Consider the following 18,113-nt stretch of genomic DNA (forward strand, 5'->3'; position numbering starts at 1 on the left):
AAGTGTCGAGGTTTCCCCTGTAGAATGCTACCCCTTCTTCCGACCAATCTGTCCTGATGAACTTGCTACCCAGTTCCGCTCACCTTCTGCCGCCCACCCCCTTTACCTCCACCTCCAACGGTTGGTGATCCGACTCTACCGCTTCTCCCACTTTAAACCTTTCCACCCTCTCCCACATTACCTGATCCACCAATACATAATCAATCACAGATGTCCCCCTCGCCCCGATGTAAGTATACTCCCCTTCCTCTCCTTCCTCTTTATTCCCATTCAGTATCTCCCATCCGTTCTCCTCCACCCATCTCAGCATTTCTGTTCCTTCTCCATTCCGCACAGTATCCTTCGACCGCCGTCGTCCCTCCTCTCCCCATATCTCAGCCCTTCCCCCCTCCTCGCCCACTCTAGCATTGAAATCCCCTCCCATTATTATATATCCCTCCGTCCCAACCCCCAATCTCATCCCATTGCTTACTCGTCTCTTTCATTGACTTGCTATACACAGTAACTATCTGCACCGTCTCTCTCCCCCAGCTGATCTGCCTTTTTACCATTCCCTTCTGCCTCCATCTCCCCTCCGTCTTACTCTCCTCCGTAACCCCCGCACGCTCTTCCTCTCTTACTTCTTCTCTCTGCATACACGCAATCCCATCTATACCCTTCTGGCAATTTTCCCTCAATCTTTGCCCACCCTCCATCATCAACCCAGGTCTCCAACATACAAATCACATCAAATAATTTAAGTTGTTCTCCTTAAACTTGAGAAGGAGAAAAGGAAATATGATTAAGAAATACAATAATAGTAAGGTAATTAGCCGTAACAAAACAAGAATGAAAACAGATTCGAGATCAACCGAAGAAATCCAGACATAAGGCAAAACGACAGTCTTAACAGTCTTAGCCCATATTTGTTTAATCTTGTACTACAGCGGATCAGCAAAAATATTAGGCTGCATGAAAGTTATACTATGCACAACAAATATATGGGTGTAGATAGCAAAGTCCGAATATACAAGATTTCTATCCGACCTGGATTCACATATATGGCCGAGACAGTCTTCGTTCGGACAACAGAAATCAAAGCCTTATGAAGTATAAAAAACTTTACAATCCAAGACAGAGTACGAAATGTAAACATGATGAGTGATCTGGGAGTTCAGGACGTTGATAGGATGAACCCGACAAGAATCGCTGAATGGTATAATCACAAATAGGAAAGCTGGACAGAACAAACAAGACCAATTGTAAGTCCTACAGCAAGAAGATATCATTACAACTCATATTTATAATGTTTTTATTGTTATTTTTAAATCAAATTAACACAATCTTAAGTATTTTTAATTAATAATTTTAGTTGTTCTTAAAGAATTTAATATCCATGGGTTTTGTAACCTCCATGACCACCTCCTCCATGACCACCTCCTCCATGACCACCTCCTCCATGACCTTGACCTCCTCCATGACCTTGACCTCCTCCATGGCCTTGACCTCCTCCAAATCCACCTCCGTGACTACCTCCTTGACCACCACCGTGACCTCCTCCATGACCACCTCCTCCGTGACCACCATCTCCAAATCCGCCACCTCCATGACTACCACCTCCGTGACCGCCACCTCCTCCTCCGTAACCAGGAGCACAAGAGCTCAATGTTACAAATAAGGTTACAATTAAAACGGTTACCTAAAACATTATAAAACCAAATTGATATTAACACTTAAATTATTATCTCATATATATATAATATATCATATTTAAGAAAATTTATTAATTTTGAAGAAAGTTTTTGTCTTTCAAATTAACCTTGTAACTTCAACAAAATAATTGGTGGTAATTATCAATAATAAATTAAAATATCTAAACAATAAACAAACCTGCACTATAATTAACCAACAACACCTTCTAAAATATATTTAAATAATTACCACTTTGAATATAAAACCATAAACAACAATTTAAAACAATTTCCGTGATTTAATATAAAAATCTATTACTTACCACTAATTTATTCATCTTGTTACTTCTTTCGTTCTCTCCAAAGAAACGAATAACATCCAATCGACGTTTAAACCTTTTATACCAAAATACATGCATTTTTTTATTTATCCAGAAGCCATCGCGTTCATAATTTCTATCTCACTTACTCTCAATTTATCAAATGAAGTTGAAATGTGAGACGAGAATAATATGCGCTATCTAAATTACCAAGAATTAAAGGAAAATTCCCTCTTTTATCTCTTAAAAAGAGTCTTTAGCATTTAATTTTGTTTTTAACCGGTCAACAAGATTTATTTATTTTTTTTTTATTTCTTTTAGAAGCAAAGACAAAGCGATTACATCAATCTACGTAAAGTTTAGGGTATAATTACGATAAACAATATTGAAATTGCGTTTGATGTTAAAGTTTGTAAACAATACCGAGAAATTAATGTGTTATCTTTTCGTTATCTTACGGTGAAAAGGTTATTGAAGCAAAATTTGTTAAATTGTTGAAAAGCATTTTGGTTTAGATCTTTGAGAAGCTAAGAAGAATTAATTAAGTCTTCATATTATAAATGAAAATGAAAATTATTCACTGTAAGTTAATAAAATAATTTTTTATTCTGTTAATAAAATTTTTTTTGTTAATTTAGATATTTTTCTTGGTCATTTTTGATTTATTAGTGTTTTTACATAAATTAAAAACTTCAAATTATGCCTTTTATTATTCGAGGAATAATGTTACGATATTATTTACCGTTTTATCAATCTTTTTATTAAACCTGATTTGGTTTTTATTTCTGTCACTCTTGGAACATTATCACTTGACCCATTATATTATCACTTGACCCATTATAAGTGTTTCGATGCGACCAAGAAGCCACTGGCAACGTGGAAAACCGTCTTCCTTTACCACAACAAAGTCTCCTACTTGTGGTAGAAATGGACTAGACTTACACCATTTCTTTCTTGATTGTAACTCCGAAAACTATTTTTTTCCATAATCAGAACTCATAAACTAAAAGCGATGGGAAAATATTTTTTATACATAAACCTCTTTTCATGGATCTAGTCTTTATGGTCCATTACTAGACCATAAAGACTAGATCCATGAAAAGATTGAACCCAATTATTACCATTTTTTATTTATAAGCTGTAAACCGATTAAATATCAAAATTGTAGATTGTCGAAAATTAACTTAATCATAACTCAAAAACTAAAAACGATGGAGAAAAACTTTTTATACATAAAAGCATAGTAATGGGCCATAAAGACTAGATCCATAACAACATTGAACCCAATTATTACAATTTTTTATTTATAAGCTCTAAATCGATTAAACATCAAAATTGTTGATCATCGAGAATTAACTCAATCGTAACTCAAAAACTAAAAGCGATGGAGAAAAACTTTTTATACATAAAACCTTAGTAATGGGCGATAAAGACTAGATCCATAACAAGATTGAACCCAATTATTACCATTTTTTATTTATAAGCTCTAAATCGATTAAACATCAAAATTGTTGATCTTCGAAAATTAACTCAATCGTAACTCAAAAACTAAAAGCGATGGAGAAAAACTTTTTATACATAAAACCTTAGTAATGGGCGATAAAGACTAGATCCATAACAAGATTGAACCCAATTATTACCATTTTTTATTTATAAGCTCTAAATCGATTAAACATCAAAATTGTTGATTTTCGAAAATTAACTCAATTATAACTCAAAAACTAAAAGCGATGGGGAAATACTTTTTATACATAAAACCTTAGTAATGGACCATAAAGACTAAATCCATAACAAGATTGAACCCAATTATTACCATTTTTTATTTACAAGCTCTAAATCGATTAAACATCAAAATTGCTGATTTTCGAAAATTAACTCAATCGTAACTCAAAAACTAAAAGCGATGGAGAAAAACTTTTTATACATAAAACCTTAGTAATGGGCGATAAAGACTAGATCCATAACAAGATTGAACCCAATTATTACCATTTTTTATTTATAAGCTCTAAATCGATTAAAGATCAAAATTGTTGATTTTCGAAAATTAATTCAATTATAACCCAAAAACTAAAAGTGATGGGGAAATAGTTTTTATACATAAAACCTTAGTAATGGGCCATAAAGACTAAATCCATAACAAGATTGAACCCAATTATTACCATTTTTTATTTATAAGCTCTAAATCGATTAAACATCAAAATTGTTGATTTTCGAAAATTAACTGAATTATAACTCAAAAACTAAAAGCGATGGGGAAATACTTTTTATACATAAAACCTTAGTAATGAGCCATAAAGACTAAATCCATAACAAGATTGAACACAATTATTACTATTTTTTATTTATAAGCCTTAAATCGATTAAACATCAAAATTGTTGATTTTCGAAAATTAACTCAATTATAACTCAAAAACTAAAAGCGATGGGGAAATACTTTTTATACATAAAACCTTAGTAATGAGCCATAAAGACTAAATCCATAACAAGATTGAACCCAATTATTACCATTTTTTATTTATAAGCTCTAAATCGATTAAACATCAAAATTATTGATTTTCGAAAATTAACTCAATTATAACTCAAAAACTAAAAGCGATGGGGAAATACTTTTTATACATAAAACCTTAGTAATGGACCATAAAGACTAAATCCATAACAAGATTGAACCCAATTATTACCATTTTTTATTTATAAGCTTTAAATCGATTAAACATCAAAATTGTTGATTTTCGAAAATTAACTCAAATATAACTCAAAAACTAAAACCGATGGGGAAATACTTTTTATACATAAAACCTTAGTAATGGGCCATAAAGACTAAATCCATAACAAGATTGAACCCAATTTTTACCATTTTTTATTTATAAGCTCTAAATCGATTAAACATCAAAATTGTTGATTTTCGAAAATTAACTTAATTATAACTTAAAAACTAAAAGCGATGGGGAAATACTTTTTATACATAAAACCTTAGTAATGGGCCATAAAGACTAAATCCATAACAAGATTGAACCCAATTATTACCATTTTTTATTTATAAGCTCTAAATCGATTAAAGATCAAAATTGTTGATTTTCGAAAATTAATTCCATTATAACTCAAAAACTAAAAGCGATGGGGAAATACTTTTTATACATAAAACCTTAGTAATGGACCATAAAGACTAAATCCATAACAAGATTGAACCCAATTATTACCATTTTTTATTTATAAGCTCTAAATCGATTAAACATCAAAATTGTTGATTTTCGAAAATTAACTCAATTACAACTCAAAAACTAAAAGCGATGGGGAAATAGTTTTTATACATAAAACCTTAGTAATGGGTCATAAAGACTAAATCCATAACAAGATTGAACCCAATTATTACCATTTTTTATTTATAAGCTCTAAATCGATTAAAGATCAAAATTGTTGATTTTCGAAAATTAACTCAATTATAACTCAAAAATTAAAAGCGATGGAGAAATACTTTTTATACATAAAACCTTAGTAATGGACCATAAAGACTAGATCCATAAAAAGATTGAACACAATTATTACCATTTTTTATTTAGAAGCTCTAAATCAGTAGTGACCATAACGTCGATTGCCAAAAAAGTCATGAATCTGAAATATCTATATCTGGGCCTCAGAGAAAAAAAAAGGAAGGTTACTTTAAACCCTTCGGCCGACCTTGTCAAGACATTTATATAAAACGTCGATCTTGATCAAAAATTAGTGGCCAACACTGTTATAAAGGCTTAATTATAAAAGGACAGCCTTTTATTAAAAATTTATTATTATTATTATTATGAGTCGAAAATGGAAAAAAGTTATTTTCCACCACGTAGGCGAATAACTAAATACAGAGTAGATTTCTTATAGATATTGTAATCTGAAAGGGTACGTCCATCTTCCAATTCTTTACGATGGAAAATTAAACGCTGTTGATCCGGTGGAATCCTTTCCTTGTCTTGAATCTTAACTTTTACATTTCCAATAGTATCAGAAGGTTCCACTTCCAAGGTGATGGTTTTTCCAGTTAAACTTTTTACGAAGATTTGCATTCTTATTACCAACTGGAGGGTTGATTCTTTTTGAATGTTGTAATCAGAAAGAGTACGACCATCTTCAAGTTGTTTACCAGAGAAGATTAAACGTTGTTCATCTGGTGGGATTCCTTCCGTATCTTGGATTTTAGCTTTAACATTTTCAATGGTATCAGAAGGTTCCACTCCTAAGGTGATGATTTCTCCAGTTAAAGTTTTTACGAAGATGTAGAGGGTTGATTCTTTTTGAATGTTGTAATCAGAAAGAGTACGACCATCTTCAAGTTGTTTACCAGCGAAGATTAAACTTGTTTGTTGATCTGGTGGGATTCCTTCCTTGTATTGGATTTTAGTTTTAACATTTTCACCTTCTCCTTCGTAACCAGGAGCACAAGAGCTCAATGTTACGAATAGGGTTACTATTAAAACGGTTACCTAAAACATTATAAAGTGAAGAAAGTTATTGTCTTTCAAATTAACCTTGTCATTTTAACAAAATAAATGGTGGTAATTATTAATAATAAATTAAAATATCCATGATTTAATATAAAAATCTATTACTTACCACCAATTTATTCATCTAGTTACTTTTTTCGTTCGTTCCAAAGAAAGGAATAACATCTAATCGACGTTTAAACCTTTTATACCAAAATACATGCATGTTTTTATTTATCCAGAAGTCATCGCGTTCATAATTTATATCTCACTTACTCTCTATTTATCAAATGAAGTTGAAAAGTAAGACGAGAATAATATGAGCTGTCTAAATTGCCAAGAATTAAAGTAAAATTCCCTCGTTTATCACTTAAAAAAGATCTTTAGCATTTAATTTGGTTTTTAACCGATCAACAGAACTTATTTATTTTCTTTTATCTATTTTAGGAGCAAAAACAAAACTATTACATCTATATCTTTTCGTTATCTTATGGTGAAAAGGTTATTGAAGCAAAATTTGTTAAGTTGTTGAAAGCATTTTGGTTTAGATCTTTGAGAAGCTAAGAAGAGTTAATTAAGTTTTCATATTATAAAAGAAAATGAAATTTTTCACTGTAAGTTAAAAAAATAATTTCTTATTCTTTAATAACATTTTTTTGTTAATTTAGATATTTTTCTTGGTCATTTTTGCTTTATTAGCATTAGTTAACGGACAATTTTTGGATTATGGCCCAAATCCATCTGCGATTAAACCGAAACAACCCAAGCAAAATTGTCGCTGGGTATGCGATTCATAATTAAAAGAATTTCTTGTAAACAAATTAATTAAACAATTAAAATAAACGGAAATGTAACAAAATTTAAAATTATTTCCTCTTTCCTTGAAGTATTTTTTTTTTCTTCCGATTGACTCACCTCATTTCACGGCTATTACAGGTCGACATACACCGTTAATTATCCTAACAACGAAAGACCTTACTCTTATTCTTACAATCACCATTCTCGATTTCTTTCGCGCCATACACGCATTATTACAATCATTTTTAAACATCTAACGTCACACTCGATCGAGCACCTTTATATAAAATGAACCGCTTTGTAAGCGGAAATTTACACTTACACGGTTCTTACTACAACATCAACACGTTACAATGCAGAAATTAAAGGTAAAATAAACTCCACAAAAATCATTTTTATTCTATTTCTTTATTTGTTTTGTATTTTAGATTGCCACATTCGTTACACTTCTTATTGCATTTATCGCTGTAAGAAATTCTTATGGTGCTCCTTGGGAAACTCATCACCACGATGAAGGTGATGATTGTTTAGGTGAGTATGATTTTGGATGGTTTGGATTTGGTAATCATCACGGTAATAAGGATGGAAAAGAAGGAAAAACTGATGAAGGTGGAAAGAAAGATGATGGTGAGAAAATGGACGGTGAAAAGAAAAATGATGCTGAAATGAAAATTGAAAAAGTGGAAGAAAAGAAAGACGCTGGGGAGAAAAAAGATGAAAAGAAAAATGATGGTGGTGCTAAAAGTGAAGGAAGTGATAAGAAGGTAGAAGAAAATCAAGTTGATGGAAAAAAGAATGAAGAAGGTGCGAATAAAGAACCTGTTGAAAATAATAATAATGAGAAGAAAGATGGGGATAAACCGATTAAATAAAAATGTTAACTTTCAGTATTTATTTAGAGTATTTTTGTAAATTTGTAAATTTTGTACAATTTTTTTAAAATAAATTAAACAAATATAAAGTTTCATATTTTAATTGCGTACTATAAGAGTTATTAGCTACATACATGAATATGACTATTAGAAGCACATACTTCCCACATAAAAGGATACATAAAATAACGTGAACCTCACTAGATGACAAAACCACGAATCAAATCGACCACATCTTGATAATCTCAAGATATGGATCCAATACACTCGAATGCAGAAGCTATAGAAGAGCGAACATCAACTCTAATCACTATTTAGTTGCAGACTACTGGAGTAAATACCGCCTGGACCACCTTGAAGACAATATTAGTTGAAACTGTGAAAGAAATGCTGGGCCAAATATCAAGAGAACAGCAAAATAGTTCGACGAAGAATGTACTAGGAAGAAGAACTCTAGAAGATTCTGCTTTACCAAGGATATTTAATAAACAAAAGTCTGATTACCAGGATTTTCAGGCAAATAATTAATTCAGATAGTAGTTTCTGATGTCACAAGCTACTTTAGACAATGAGGAACTGAGTGTGGTATTATATCAGTGGTGTCCATAACGTCGATCGCGATCGACTTTTAGATCGCAAAGCAGTTTTGAGTCGATCGCCAAGAAAATCATGAATCTGAAATATCTAACATCTGAGCCTCAGAGCAATTTTCGAAAAATAACTCAATTATAACACAAAAACTAAAAGCGATGGAGAAATATTTTTTATACATAAAACCTTAGTAATGGGCCATAAGGACTAGATCCATAAAAAGATTGAACTCAATTATTACCATTTTTTATTTATAAGCTCTAAATTGATTAAACATCAAAATTGTTGATTTTCGAAAATTAACTCAATTATTACTCAAAAACTAAAAGCGATGGGGAAATACTTTTTATACATAAAACCTTAGTAATGAGCCATAAAGACTAAATCCATAACAAGATTGAACCCAATTATTACCATTTTTTATTTATAAGCTCTAAACCGATTAAACATCAAAATTGTTGATTTTCGAAAATTAACTCAATCATAACTCAAAAATTAAAAGCGATGGAGAAATACTTTTTATACATAAAACCTTAGTAATGGACCATAAAGACTAGATCTACAAAAAGATTGAACCTAATTATTACTATTTTTTATTTATAAGCTCTAAATCGATTAAACATCAAAATTGTTGATTTTCGAAAATTAACTCAATCATAACTCAAAAACTAAAAGCGATGAAGAAAAACTTTTTATACATAAAACCTTAGTAATGGACGATAAAGACTAGATCCATAACAAGATTGAACCAAATTATTACCATTTTTTATTTATAAGCTCTAAATCGATTAAACATTAAAATTGTTGATTTTAGAAAATTAACTCAACCATAAATCATAAACTAAAAGCGATGGGGAAATATTTTTTGTACATAAACCCTTACTAATGGACCATAAAGACTAGACCCATAAAAAGATTGAACCCAATTATTACCATTTTTTATTTATCAGCTCTAAACCGATTAAACATCAAAATTGTTGATTTCCGAAAAATAACTCAAAAACTAAAAGCGATGGAGAAAAACTTTTTATACATAAAACCTTAGTAATGGGCTATAAAGATTAGATCCATAACAAGATTGAACCCAATTATTACCATTTTTTATTTATAAGCTCTAAATCGATTAAACATCAAAATTGTTGATTTTCGAAAATTAACTCAATTATAACTCAAAAATTAAAAGCGATGGAGAAATACTTTTTATACATAAAACCTTAGTAATGGACCATAAAGACTAGATATATAAAAAGATTGAACCCAATTATTACTATTTTTTATTTATAAGCTCTAAATCGATTAAACACCAAAATTGTTGATTTTCGATAATTAACTCAATTATAACTCAAAAACTAAAAGCGATGGGGAAATACTTTTTATACATAAAACCTTAGTAATGGACTATAAAGACTAGATCCATAAAAAGATTGAACTCAATTATTACCATTTTTTATTTATAAGCTCTAAATCAGTGGTGACCATAACGTCGATTGCCAACAAAATCATGAATCTGAAATATCTATATCTGGGCCTCAGAGCAAAAAAAAGGAAGGTTACTTTAAACCCTTCGGTCGATCTTGGCAAGACATTTAGTATATATATTATTAGGATATTTCTAGACTCACATGTCTCACTCAGTTGTAGAACTTAATAGAAGAGCTCTAGAAGAAATTATAGGACAATATGAGTTATATCTCGAGTTACATGAGCATCTCTACAACATGAGCGATGTCATATATTGCGAGTTATATCAAAATCCAGGTATATATAAAATTAAAATTAATTAAATTTATTATATAATTTTAAAAGCAAATCTCTGTTGTCCTACTGAAACTGAAAGAGAAAGTTCATGGTTACATAGCCGTAAGCTATTAATAACGTTTAAATAGAAAAGGTTGTTAACATCAAACCGTATGAATAACAATAATAACATTATGGATAAGAAACTTATTTGAATACGTTGGCACAACTAATTATGAGATAATAACCTGTCTTGTAAATCATTAATATTGAAAAATCTTTATAACATTGACCAATATCCAACAAAGTATACACGGGATCTTAATCTATCTTAGAGACTGGGAAGATTTTTTACATATCAAACGATTAATTTTCCCACTTATGTTGTTAGATACGCCAACCAGCTCTTTGTTTATGACACGTACACGAATGTATATAATTAATGTTTATCGAGTTGGTTGGGAAGTGTGATGATATTCGCACGTTTTAGTTTTCCTTAAGCGTACGAAAGAAGACGATCGATTCAGTGAAATTACAATGATTTTTATTTTGGTATGATTTCATTATTTTAATTTAACAAATAATTATTATTATCTTTTTTTCAGATAATTTCATTATTAATTAGCGAATGTTTAGGTCAAAATAATGAAGTTCTTCCTGACATCTTTGAATTTGAACCAAAAGTTGTTCCAGATAAATCATCAGAAGCTAGAGATACTCTTGGATATAATAATCGGAATACGGCTACGTCCCAACAAAATAAATGGCAAGATACTCTCCAATATGATTATGATTTTTTACCGCGACAAGGATATCGTGAACCTTACCATTGAAATGTAATTGTAATAAAAAAATTTTAATCTTAATAAATAGTGATGCATCTTAAAGATGATTGTGTTATTTTACGTCGTTAATATTTATTGTTATGTAACGTATAATAATAAAAATTGTTATAGGTAAATATAGACTGCAAAAATAAACAAAAATTATAATAATACTAAACAGTTACATTACTAAATCACCGTGGTATTAACGTATAATCAAAAAGTGATAACTACCAATTATAATTTATTATTTATTTGTTTGTTATTGACGTTATAAGACAGACCTTGAATATTAGTTTAGAAACGACATTTTCATTTTTTTGCATATTTGCATCCTTTTATTTTTATAAATTTTAATGGTAAGGTTCTACATATTTTTTTCGTGGTAAATAATCAAAATCGTCCACAATAGTATCCTCCCATTTAATTTTAGTTTCCACCTTGATATTTCGATTATTATATCCAAGACTTTCACGAACTTGTAAGGCTCCTTGTGGAATCATTTTCACATCAAAAATATCTAAATTGTTAATCTGCAATTCTTTACCCTCCATTCTTATAAAAATAACAAAAAAGGATAAAATCTAAAAAAAATATATTTACTTATTATATAATTATTAATAAAAAATTTTACTCACAACAAAAAGAAGATCACACATAATTAATTATTAGGTTGATTTGGTTTTAAAGGCTGTTTTATACTAAATGTTAAATTCGAAATCAAATATGTAATATGTTAAATTTAAGCCATCAAGATATCGATGTGTTAAGCAAAAAAAATACAAACTTGCTTATAAAACGAAAATTAAATATTTATAAAGGTAAAATATAAATTGAAATTCGAATTTTATGGTTGAGAAATGAAAAGATCGAAGTTATGTAACTATGTATTTCCATTGATTAACTGAGATATCTGCATAAAATGGATTTCTTTTCGATATCACATGACTGTTGTCTTCACACGATTGAAATTGTGATTGCCTCATCTTCAAATGTGATTGGAAAAGGTGAAGTTTCACTACATTACATTACATAAATTATATATCGGGTAGGTGGACCAGTCAAAATAAATGAATAAAAGATCTATTATACCTCGATAGATAACATTATCAAATTTCACCGTGTGTCCAATGCTCTTAACGAATTAAGGTTCGTTAATGTTTTGCTCGGTGAAAAGTCATTCAGATCCTTTGGGGAGATAAACTGCGACCCAAAAATCGATAATCTGATACGATTAACAGCAGGGCAGTGGCATAAAATATCCTCAACGGTCTCCTTGTCCTCCGCACATAGTCGGCATTCAACATCGTCTGCTAGACCCAACAAGTTGAGGTGCGTCTTTAATCAGTAGTGCCCAATAAAAATACCCTAGAAACTTAGCGTATCTCATTCCAGCAGAACTGGTCCACAGTAGCCGAAGTCTCTCTTCAGCCCACAGTCCAACCCTATGCTGCAAATGATATTATACCAACTGCTGGCTTTGGCCCCACAAACGCTTTAGCGCTGCCCTCTAGTGCTAGCTCATCTGCCGCTTCATAGCCAGCAAACTCAGAGTGACCTGGGACCCAAATCAGAGAAACTCTGTTATTTCAACTCACAAGGGAAGTATCAGAACTGTCCCTCACCGATTTTGTTGAAATTTGGTACAGCGATAGTATGCCCAAAAATAAGGTTTACGTATTTTTTATACGTGCTAATAAAGCCAATGGGGCGAGTTATAAGGGTTGGAAATCGGGGCGAAATATATATATTCGGTTATAGGCTGAAAACGAAAATAGCTATCGAAATGTGGTAAATGTAACCTGATATTCATTTTCAAAGAGCTTTCCATTGATATATCACACATATATCTGAGGGCTTCAGGGGGTAAACTACCCCTAGTTTTTTGGAATATTTTAAAAACTACCCTGTCGATTTTACCAAAATTATGTGTCCTTATAGTACGTTTAAAAATATGAATGACGTGTTTTTTCTTATTTGCCTCTGACCATCCCCTACAAAATTACAGGGTATGATAGATAACCTCTTTCCTTAAGAATAATGTCATAAACTGTTACACTTTTGAACAATATTTTGAAGAAAGCCATAAATTAGTTGTAAATTAAAATTTACGCAATAAAATAAACCCTATACGACATTAAGGGGTGGCTGGCGTTGGTACCCCTAACCATCCCAAAAATTAAATTTTTTTGCGAAAATTGTTTGTCGATTTTGGTGCAATTTACCACGATAATTTTTTTATACGTTAAGTAGTACTATTGTAAGAACTTACAAGGGTTAGAAGTTTGGGGTAGAAAATATACTTTCGTTAATAACTTTCATACTCCTACAGAAAAAGCTTTTTTATCCTTATTCTATTTAAATAACACAAAAGTTAGGATAATTATATAAATATTTATTAATAATGAGTTAAAAAGCAATTAAAAAAAGAGTTAAGTATCACAAATTGTATTCTACATTGTTAGTTTAGTTTTTTTTTTTTATTTATTTTTATTTAATTTATTTTAATCATTGTTTCTATCAGTTGTGTTAAATTTGAGGGTAATAAATACAATGTTCAAAGCAGATAACATATTCGTTTTGGCATCAAAGTCTGGTAAACTGACTTCTGCTCATATGAAAAATTGGCTACAAAAGTCTATTTCCCAAACACCGGACCCAAATCATTACTATTACTGGACTCTTGGAGTGACTACTGCCCTGAAATTATTAGTGAAGTAACTCCATCGGATGTTAAGTTTAAATATTTGTCTATACCTGCAGGGACAATAGGTCCAATTCAACCCCTGGATGTATTTGGCTTTAGAATATGGAAAAATTTCATTAGAAAATTTTCTGATCAAATTATTCTCTACCAGTACGATGTCAATTTGCATCAGCGAGATAATATTTAAAAATTGCAATCCTTAACGCATAACCAGTTGTCTTCCCCACGATTTATTAATGTTTTTAAATACGCCTGGTTTGCATCTGGATATATAGAGGAGAGATCAGAGCAGTTTGAAAATCCCGTGGTGGTTTGCTTTTCCAATGAAAAACCTACGTGCGATATCTGTGATGATATAGCTGTTACAACTTGTGCATGGTGTAAACAATCGTTGTGATTAAAACATTTTTTCCATGATTTTCATTATTGCCAACAATATATTGAATAAAAAACGTAAAAAAAAAGAAATTAAATTAATAACGTAGAATACAATTTGTGATAGTCAACAATTCTTTTGTCAGTTACTTTTTAACTCATTATTAATAAATATTTATATAATTATCCTAACTTTTGTGTTATTTAAATAGAATGAGGATAAAAAACATTTTCCTGTAGGAGTATGAAAGTTATTAGCGAAAATATATTTTCTACCCCAAACTTCTAACCCTTGTAAGTTCTTACAATAGTACTACTTAACGTATAAAAAAATTATCGTGGTAAATTGCACCAAAATCGACAAACAATTTTCGAAAAAAAATTTAATTTTTGGGGTGGTTAGGGGTACCAACCCCAGCCACCCCTTAATGTCGTATAGGGTTTATTTTACTGCGTAAATCTTAATTTACAACTAATTTATGGCTTTCTTCAAAATATTGTTCTAAAGTGTAACAGTTTATGACATTATTCTTAAGGAAAGGGGTTATCTATCATACCCCGTAATTTTGTAGGGGATGGTCAGAGGCAAATAAGAAAAAACACGTCATTAATATTTTTAAACGTACTATAAGGACACATAATCTTGCCAAAATCGACAGGGTAGTTTTTAAAATATTCCAAAAAACTAGGGGTAGTTTACCCCCTGAAGCCCTCAGATATATGTGTGATATATCAATGGAAAGCTCTTTGAAAATGAATATCAGTTTACATTTACCACATTTCGATAGCTATTTTCGTTTTCAGCCTATAACTGAATATATAAATTTCGCCTCGATTTCCAACCCTTATAACTCGCCCCAGGGACTTTATTAGCACGTATAAAAAAATACGTAAACCTTATTTTTGGCCATACTATCGCTGTACCAAATTTCAACAAAATCGGTGAGGGACAGTTCTGATACTTCCCTTGTCAGTGTGTTTAAAGTTCTTTAAAGTCATTAACCAGAATCGACGCCGCTTTCACGGCCTGCAGCGCCTGGAGAGCGGCTTGACTGTCTGAGAAAAATCGTTGTTCTTCAATCAAACACACTATATCTATACAAAAAGCAACTAATTCAGTACGGTATTAATTGGCAAAGCCGAGATTGCTTGCGGCCGAGGCGCTATATTGATGCTATATCACATGCAAAAGCTATCGATGCAGCCGGGGCATAGCATCGATAGCGTGTTGATACAAAAACTAATTATAGCGTGAAGAAATATTAGGATAGGTCAGTTTTGTTTTGAAACCCTAATTATAGCGTGAAAGAATGTCAAATAGAATCAAAGGAACGTTCTTCAGCTCTCTCTCAAGAAGGATTTTAGCATTCATGTTAATAGCAAATACTTCCGCCTGGAATACAGTAAAGTACGTAGTCAGGCTGTAAGTTTGCTTAATCCTAAGTTTCTGACAGTATACTCCCGCCCTGACCCCTTCCGCGTTTTTGATCCATCTATGAACATGCAAATATCTGCCTGAACCAGAGAATTTTCGTTTCCAATCCAGGACTGCCGTTCAGGCAGTGCAATCTGGTATCGAGTATTAATCACAATAACAGTGCTTATCGTGTCTTCCGCAGCCCATTGGTAGGACATGTCAGAACAGTAACCTGTAAATGGTAGTTTTAGCCACTTTTTCTATATGCAAATGCAAAGGAGATAGGCCAAGCAGAACATTCATGGCTAGAGTTGGCGTTGTGCTTATCGCACCAGAGATTGCCAATCCAGCTACTCGTTGGATCTTGAAAGTTTACTGATATGAGGATATGAGGATGGACACTACATGATGGGTGCTTTCTGTGACCTCAGTAAGGTATTCGATTGTGTGCAGCATGACCTTTTGCTCTATAAGTTGGAAAAATATAATTTTGACAATAACAGTATTAGATTGATTAAATCATGCTTAACAAATACGTCACAAATAGTTAAGTGTAATGATTTATTTGCTAAGAGAATGGGTATTTCGATAGGTGTATCACAAGGACCAATATTGGGCCCCCTTTTATTTTTAATTTATATTAATGATCTCCCTCAGAATATAACGAATGGGTCGGTTATTGTGTATGCCGATGACACAACCCTATTTAGCAATGACAAAGGTTATGAAGATGCTTTTGAGAATAGAGCTGTTTCTCTAAGGGAGGCTGAACGTTGGTTTGCTTGAAGTTAAATTTAGATAAAACAGCTTTTGCTACGTTTACATTGAGATGGTGCCCTAACATACAGTGCTGCTATAAAGTTTTTGGGGGTTTATCTTGATTCCAGGCTGTGCTAGGAGGAACATATTTTGACATTATGCAGTAAATTAAGTGCCAGCATCTATTTGTTGCGAAACCTGCGTTCGAACGTATCTCCACCAGTTTTACGCACAGCATACTTTGCGCGGTGTCAGTCCTCAATGACTTATGCATTGTTAGTCTGGGGCTCTGCTGCTGGTTTTGAACGCGTATTTAGAATGCAAATAAGGGCTATACAGGTATTAAGGAATTTAAATTATAGAGACGACTATAAGATTGATTTACAAATATTAACTCTACCGTCTCTCTACATACTCGAATGTGTTACATATCTTAAAAAGAACATTAATAAGTTTGACTCGTATAAGCAGGTGCATAACTATGATATTAGGAAAAATAGCGATCTGATACCCAAATATACACGATTAACAAAATGCTAAAAAAGTGTGAACGCGTTGGCGGTGAAATTTTTTAATGAATTGCGTTACACGTCCATCAGTTGCCATTGAAGGGCTTTAAAGAGTATATTAAAGTAACTCTTTTTACAAGGGCGTACTACTCGACCTCCGAATATATGAGTGATACTCTTGAGATGATTTCCACCTTTAGCACTTAATGTTGTCTATTGTAATCTTATGTAATTTTATATGTTATTTTTTTTCTTTAATATGACACTACATAATATTTGACAAGTGTGAATATATTGTATTGTATGTGTAACACAATAAAAATTATGAATCATAACTGTATGTGATCATAGGTCACATAGAGTCAGTACAGTCTTTCCCCAGTAAACAAATTTGCGTTTCAGAAACATTTCTGATACATATTATTGAAACATGAAATGTTTCTTCGACATATTTCTGAAACATAGGTGAAACGTGTCTGAAACTGCTAATGTCCGGCCCTTTTTATGTTTCATTGAAACGTTTCTATTGAAATGTTTCTGCAACATACAGTTGACAATTACTGTACATTACTAAAATGTTTGAATAACGGTTTTGAATTATTTCTGAAATGTTTTAACATTCCTTAAGGAATGTTACGTAAGGTTAGTTCTGTTTACAAACATTAATTATAGCGTGAAGTTTTCTTTAGTAATTAGTAATGCCAATCATAGCGTGAAGTTTTCTTTTGAACTGTCAATTAAACCGCGAAGGAATGTTAGGTAAGGTTAGTTCTGTTTACAAACATTAATTATAGCGTGAAGTTTTCTTTAGTAATTAGTAATGCCAATCATAGCGTGAAGTTTCTTTTGAACTGTCAATTAAACCGTGAAGGAATGTTACCTTAGGTTAGTTCTGTTTACAAACATTAATTAATGTTTGTACATACGTTCACAGGCGATGCTGAAGATATTCCAGACATGTTTCAGACACATTTGTAGCGAAATATTTCTACTGAAATGTATTTGATACATATCTTTAGATACGTTTCGTAAAAATCGTATCTGTCACGTATATGAAACGTACTTCTA

The 18,113-nt window shown here is 31.6% G+C and overlaps 3 protein-coding genes and 1 long non-coding RNA gene across 5 annotated transcripts; 2 read left to right on the forward strand and 2 right to left on the reverse strand.

Moving 5' to 3' along the window:
• Positions 1 to 1,274: 1,274 nt before the first annotated feature.
• LOC111429206 (holotricin-3-like) lies at positions 1,275 to 2,087 on the reverse strand. Of its 2 annotated transcripts, XM_071197388.1 has the most exons (3): positions 1,994 to 2,087; positions 1,432 to 1,678; positions 1,275 to 1,401 (listed from the first exon to the last, which is right to left on the reverse strand). In XM_071197388.1, exons 1-3 carry the CDS (start codon positions 2,006 to 2,008, stop codon positions 1,367 to 1,369), a joined length of 297 nt encoding a protein of 98 aa, XP_071053489.1. In that variant the 5' UTR covers positions 2,009 to 2,087; the 3' UTR covers positions 1,275 to 1,366. The 2 variants fall into 2 exon arrangements, with proteins under 2 accessions (XP_071053489.1, XP_022920821.2); XM_023065053.2 differs by having other exon boundaries at positions 1,275 to 1,678.
• Positions 2,088 to 5,750: 3,663 nt separating this feature from the next.
• On the reverse strand, positions 5,751 to 6,821 carry LOC111429205 (polyubiquitin-B-like). Its single transcript, XM_023065052.2, has 2 exons — positions 6,587 to 6,821; positions 5,751 to 6,456 (listed from the first exon to the last, which is right to left on the reverse strand). The coding sequence occupies exons 1-2, from the start codon at positions 6,599 to 6,601 to the stop codon at positions 5,806 to 5,808; spliced, it is 666 nt and encodes a 221-aa protein (XP_022920820.2). The 5' UTR covers positions 6,602 to 6,821; the 3' UTR covers positions 5,751 to 5,805.
• A 646-nt stretch (positions 6,822 to 7,467) lies between these two features.
• On the forward strand, positions 7,468 to 8,215 carry LOC111429210 (high mobility group nucleosome-binding domain-containing protein 5-like). Its single transcript, XM_023065059.2, has 2 exons — positions 7,468 to 7,622; positions 7,683 to 8,215. The coding sequence occupies exons 1-2, from the start codon at positions 7,608 to 7,610 to the stop codon at positions 8,124 to 8,126; spliced, it is 459 nt and encodes a 152-aa protein (XP_022920827.2). The 5' UTR covers positions 7,468 to 7,607; the 3' UTR covers positions 8,127 to 8,215.
• A 2,489-nt stretch (positions 8,216 to 10,704) lies between these two features.
• On the forward strand, positions 10,705 to 11,341 carry LOC139430694 (uncharacterized). The gene is made up of 2 exons (XR_011641076.1): positions 10,705 to 11,006; positions 11,060 to 11,341. It is a non-coding gene; the product is annotated as an uncharacterized lncRNA (long non-coding RNA).
• The last annotated feature ends 6,772 nt before the right edge of the window (positions 11,342 to 18,113 follow it).

The sequence above is a fragment of the Onthophagus taurus genome, chromosome 7, assembly GCF_036711975.1.
Source record: "Onthophagus taurus isolate NC chromosome 7, IU_Otau_3.0, whole genome shotgun sequence".
NCBI lineage: Eukaryota > Metazoa > Arthropoda > Insecta > Coleoptera > Scarabaeidae > Onthophagus > Onthophagus taurus.